We start from the raw sequence: 6000 nt of genomic DNA on the forward strand, positions 1-6000 counted from the left end.
TACAGAAAGCAGACTAGGACATGGAAGAAAACTACAGGCCAATATCCCACATGAACCTAGACAAAAGTCCTCAAACAAAATATTAGCAAACTTAACCCAGAAACACATAAAAAGAACAATATTCCATAACCAAGTAAGCTTACCCCAGAAACTCAAGGCAGGTTCAGTGTTCAAATGTCAAGGCCTGAGGGTCCAGCTCAGTGGCAGAGCACTTTCTTAAAACATCCACAGTGCCCTGGGTTCCAGTCTCAGCACAACAAAAATAAACAAATAAATCAGAGGCTGGATGTGGAGGCTCACATCAGTAATCCCAGTGGCTTGGGAGGCTGAGGCAAGAGGATTGTGAGTTCAAAACCAGCCTCAGCAACTTAGTGAGGCCCTAAGCAACTCTTAAAAAAAAAAAAAATGTTTAAAGGGCTGGGGATGCAGCTCAGTGGGTAAGCAACCCTGGGTTTAAACCCTAGTACCAAAATAAATAGATAAATTTTAAAAATTAAAAAAATCGGTCACTCTGACAAAAGAACAACATTTGACAGTATCAGTTGGTGTAGAAAAAGCATCTGACAAAATTCAACATCTAGGGCTGGGGTTGTGGCTCAGTGGTAGAGCACTTGCCTAGCATGTGTGAGGCACTGGGTTCGATCCTCAGCACCCATAAAAATAAATAAAATAAAGACCCATTAACAACTAAAACAAATATTTTTTTAAAAAATTCAACATCTATTCATAAAAAAACAGCAAACTAGGAGTAGAAAGGGAATTTCAGCTTTATTGATAATGTACAGAAATCAAAAAACTATAGCTAGCATCCCACTGAACAGAAGAAACAAAGTTTCCTTCTAAGATCAGAACAAGGCAAAAATGTCTCTTACAAGGCAAAACAAGAAAACCAAAAAGAAGAAACAAATAAGTCTGTATTTATAGACAACATAATTATGTACTCAGAAAATCCCAGGGAGTCCATAAGAAACCGGGAACAAGTAAGCTAAGCAAGGTTACAGAACAGGCCAACACACAGAAATCAATCATGTTATTGTGTTGGGTTAGGGGTGTAGCTCAGTGGTAGAGCTCTTTCCTAGAATGCAAGAGGCCCTGGATTTGATGATGATGATGATGATGATGATGATAAAAAAAAGGTAAATCAACCATATTTCTAAACACTATCTTAAATATATTTCACACTACTATCAACGAATCAATGCAAACTGAATATTAAAAGAAATCCTATTCATGTCAGGCGCGGTGGCACACGCCTGTAATCCCAGCAGCTTGGGAGGCTCAGACAGGAGGATCTCAAGTTCAAAGCCAGCCTCAGCAAGAGTGAGGAGCTAAGCAACTCAGTGAGATCCTGCCTCTAAATAAAATACAAAATAGGGCCGGGAATGTGACTCAGTGGTCAAGTGCCCCTGAGTTCAATCCCCAGTACCCAAAAACATAAAAAAAAAAAAAAAAAAAAAAAAAGAGAGATCCCATTCACAACAGCTCCAAACAGATCTTAGGAATATATCTAATATATATAGAGAAGCTATGAGACTAGGAAAGGCTGATGGAAGATTTCAAAGAAAACCTAAATGAATGGAGAGACACATTCTGTTCATGGACTGGCAGACTCAAGACAGTAAAAAACGTCATATCCCCCTACGTTTATCAGCACAAGGCCCTGAGTTCGATCCCCAGTACCGCAAAAAAAAAAAAAAAAAATCAAGAGATTTTATGCAATTCTCTTAAAAACTCAAGCAGGACTTTTGTAGATATATAAAAACCTGTAAAAACAAAGGAAAGGGGGAAATGACTACAAAAGGAACGATTTTGAAAAGGAAGAACAAAGTTAAAGGACACGCAATAACTGATTAAAAGACAATGTAAAACATACAATAAACGAAGTCCAATGCCCTGAGTTTAATCCCCAGTACCTGAATTTAATCCCCAATACAGTAAAAACAAACAAACAAACAAACACGCAATAAAGGAAACAGTGTGGTGGTGATAATGGAAACGGAACAGAGCCCAGAAAACCACGCACCAGGAAGGAACTCAGTGATCTGTACCAAAGGAGCAAGAGCATCCCCGTGAAGAAAGGGCAGGAGATCAACATACACTGCGGAAGGTGAGAAATTCGCAGCAGAAAGTGAACCTGAACCCACACATCATCACACCTTCTACAAAGCTTAAGGCAAAATGGAGCAGAGATCTAAATGCAAACCCGAGGCTCAGCAGCAGCACAGGCTTAGCAGCCTGAAGCCCTGGGTCCAACCTCCAGCACCGGGAAAATAAAAACACTACATAAAAGTAAACGCAAAACATTTTTTAAAACAAAAACTTTTTGGAGACAAACATCCACCTTAGGGTTGACAAAAACATCTTAGAGGGAACACCAAAACTAATCTAGAAACAAAATATCAATTGGTGAGCATCAAACCCTGAACTCTGGAAAAACCGAACTTCTGCCGAGCAACTCACTCACACACACAACCGAGGACGCCTAAGGGGAGGCGCGAGTCCCACACTCAGGGGAGGGAAAGGCACGCGCCGCGACCCCTGCCCGGGCCCTGCACCCACTCCAGCTCCTGCCCCACCCCTACCCCTGCAGGGACCCCTGCCCGGGCCCTGCACCGACTCCAGCTCCTGCCCCTGCCCGGGCCCCTGCCCCTGCCGGGACCCCTGCCTGGGCCGCTGCCCCTGCCAGGACCCCTGCCCGGGTCCTGCACCCACTCCAGCTCCTGCCACTACCCCTGCCACTGCCGGGACCCCTGCCCTGGCCCTGCACCCACTCCAGCTCCTGCTCCTGCTCCTGCCCGGGCCCCTGCCCCTGCCGGGACCCCTGCCCGGGCCCTGCACCGACTCCAGCGCCAGCGCCTGCGCCTGCCCCTACCCCTGCCCGGACCCCTGCCCGGACCCCTGCCCCTGCCCCTGGACGACTTCGGCCCCCACTCCTGCCCTGGCCCCTGCCCCCGCCCCTGACCCACCGTCGAGCGACACGAACTGGCCCACGGCCGACGAGCCGCCGCCGCTGTTCTCCACGAACTGCACCTCGGACACGATGATGTTGTCCTCGAGCACCGAGCCGCACCCCGTGCACACCGCGTCGCCGCGCGCCGCGTCCAGCTCGATGTCCGTGCCGCCGCAGCCGCGGCACACGCGGCCCGTCATGGTGCGGCCGCGGGGCCCGCCCCGGGTCGCCCGCGCCGCCCGCGCCGCCCGCGCCGCCCGCGCCGCCCGGCCCTCAGCCCGCGGCCCTCAGCCCGCCAGGCCCGCCGCCCGCGTCCGTGCGCGCCGCACTCTCGCGATGCCGCCGGCGCCGGGCCAGTCGATTCGCGGCGGCAGATTCGCCACGAACGCCGGGTCGCGCGGCCCGCAACGGCCGAGCCCGCGGGACCAGATCGGGCACCGGGGCCGCGACGCGGACGAGGACTCGAACCGACGACCTCCGGACAGGACGCGGCCGCCGGACCTCTACACCGCGGGCGAGCAGGCCTCCCGAGCGGCGCGCCGGCGGCGGGGGCGGGGCGGGGCGGGGCGGGGCCCGAGGGGGGCGGGCCGGGTCGGCACCCCGGGTTGTGGGCGGGACTCGGGTGGGTGGGCGGGACTCGGGTGGGTGGGCGGGGCCGGGACGGTGAGCGGGGCTCCGGCGGTTAGCCGGACTTCCGAAGGGACCACATTCTGTGGGCGGGGCTTTGCGGTGGTGGGCGGAGCCGTGGCCGTGAGCGCGACTTCGGACAGGAACAGGGTTGTGGGCGGGGCCGGGCGGCGAGCGCGACCTCGGACAGGACCAGGGTGTGCTGTGGGCGGGACTTGAGGGAGGAGTGGGCGGGCCCCGAGCGGGGATCGAAGCTTGGGACAGGAGCAGGAACTGTGGGCGGGGCCGAGACCGGACTGGAGCGCTGCTTGGAGATGCGGACCGCTCCTGGAACGGTGGGCGGGGCCGAGGAGCCGCCCTCTGGGACCAGGACGCTCAGGTCTAGGTGAAAACCGGGACCCGCCACCCTGCCTCGCGCTCTGCACATCAGACCCCTGTTGTCTGTGCCCCCCAGGACGCCCCACTTTCTGACAGTGACAGTCTCATTTCGGTGGACCCGCCTACGGTGGAACCTGAGCAAGAAGCTCCCTAGCTGCGCAGCCCTCAGAGGTCCGCAGATGCACCCAGGGATCTCTGAGAGGAAGCCTGAAAATAAATGTGTAAGACCACATTTTTTAAAACTCCAAACCTTGATTGTAGGACATGACAGGAGCTCAAATTAAACCAGAAAAACATCCATTCCCAGATACAGAAATATATACTCTTCACCAGTAAGTTTGATCCCAATAGAAATGTCAACAGGATTTTTCAAAAACTTGATAAGCTGATCCTAAAGTCATCTAGAAGAGATAATCCTCAAGAATAGTCAAGGAAGTTCAGAAAGAAGGAAGGCGGTGGGGGCAGGGGAAAGTTCAAGCAGGAGAATGCCCCTTCTGTATTTAAAAGCTACATCAAATTATCCATGAAGGCAACATGGTATTTGTGGAGAAACAAGTAGAGTAAATCTAAGAATCCAGAAGCAAACACAAGTATCAGTGAGGACAATATTGGTTCTTCAATAGCAGTGGAACTTCCAAGTGCAAAAGGAAAGGGTACCCAGTGGCATTGCCAGTAATCCCAGTCATTTGGGAGGCTGAGACAGCAGGATGACAAGTTCGAAAGCAGCCTCAGCAACTTAGGGAGGCCTGAGTAACTTAGTGAGACCCTGTCTCTAAACAAAAAGTAAAAGGGACTGGGGATGTGACTCAGTGGTCAAGCACCCCTGGGTTCAATCCCTGGTGTGAAAGAGAAGAGAAAGGGGGGGGGAGGGAAAAAAGAGAGAAATGAGCGAGAGAGAGATAGAGAGAAATGAAAGAAAAAAGAAAAGAAAGGGTAAATGGAATCTTGGTTGTTTGAACCCAAGGAGCAGAACTCATGGACATGGAGGGCCATCTGTACATTTTGTTTTACATGTTTCAAGTCATATGCAGGCAAGGTGCAGTGGCACCTGCCTGTAATCCCAGCTACTCAGTAGGCTGAGGCAGGAGGATTGCAAATTCAAGGCCAGCCTCGGCAACTTGGTTATCTGTTGGCAAATTAGTTATCTGTTGCTGCAAAACAAGTTACACCAAAAGCGAGCATCTCAGAGCATCATCATGGATCATCTCACACAATTGCTGGAGCCAGGGACCTGGGAGGTGCTTGACTGAGTGGTCCTGGCTTAGGGTCTGTGTCAGTCAGCTTTCTGTCACTACCACAAATTCCTGAAAGAAAGATTTATTTTGACTCAGGGTTTCAGAGGTTTCAGGCCAGGGTTGGTTGGCTCTGCTGCTTTTGGTCCTGTGGGGAGGCAGAAGGTCATGGGGAGCATGTGGTGGAGCAGAGCTGCTCACTCACAGTACCCCAGGAGCAAAGACAGGAAGGGGTGGGTCCCGATAGCCTCTTCAAGGATATCCCCAATGATCTAGCTTCCTCCCTCTGAGCCCCACTCCTAAAAGCTCTACCACCTTCTGGTGGCATAGGCTGGTGACCAAGCCTTCAGCACATGGGCTTGTGGAGGACACTCCAGATCCAAACAACACTGGGGTCTCTCTAGAGACTGGTTGATTTGTCAGCCAGGGCTCCTGAAGATGTGAATGGAATTGGGGAGTCCACTTCTATTTTATTTTATTTTATTTTTGCTTTAGTATTTTGGACATCTTTCTAATATAAACTATGAGAAAACAATTCCAATTTAATGGGAGAGATGCAGAGAGATTCAAGATTAATGTCATCCACTATTAGCATGTAAAACTGAGGGAAAGATCAGTGAATCTTGCTCATAGAATTCTGCCCCCATGGGAGATGGAAGGGTCAATCCAAAGCCACTGATGGAAAGATGAAGAAAGATGGACCCTCAGAGCATGGGTTTCTGGCATTGTGTCTGGGTGAGGGAACGTCACGCAATTTATCATCTTCTCTGTGTGGTCACCTTTATTTTCAAAATTATATATTTTGTCTTCATT

The 6000-nt window shown here is 51.1% G+C and overlaps 1 protein-coding gene across 2 annotated transcripts in view; it reads right to left on the bottom strand.

Moving 5' to 3' along the window:
* Positions 1–3508, bottom strand: part of Brf1 (BRF1 RNA polymerase III transcription initiation factor subunit) — a 54655-nt gene extending 51147 nt beyond the window's left edge. For both annotated transcript variants that reach the window (XM_047534287.1, XM_047534278.1), the window contains exon 1: positions 2967–3508. In XM_047534287.1, coding sequence (XP_047390243.1) covers positions 2967–3150 — 184 coding nt within the window. In that variant the 5' untranslated portion in view covers positions 3151–3508. The remainder of the gene's footprint in view (positions 1–2966) is intronic.
* Between the last annotated feature and the right edge of the window lie 2492 nt (positions 3509–6000).

The sequence above is a fragment of the Sciurus carolinensis genome, chromosome 2 (genome assembly GCF_902686445.1).
Source record: "Sciurus carolinensis chromosome 2, mSciCar1.2, whole genome shotgun sequence".
Classification (NCBI taxonomy): domain Eukaryota; kingdom Metazoa; phylum Chordata; class Mammalia; order Rodentia; family Sciuridae; genus Sciurus; species Sciurus carolinensis.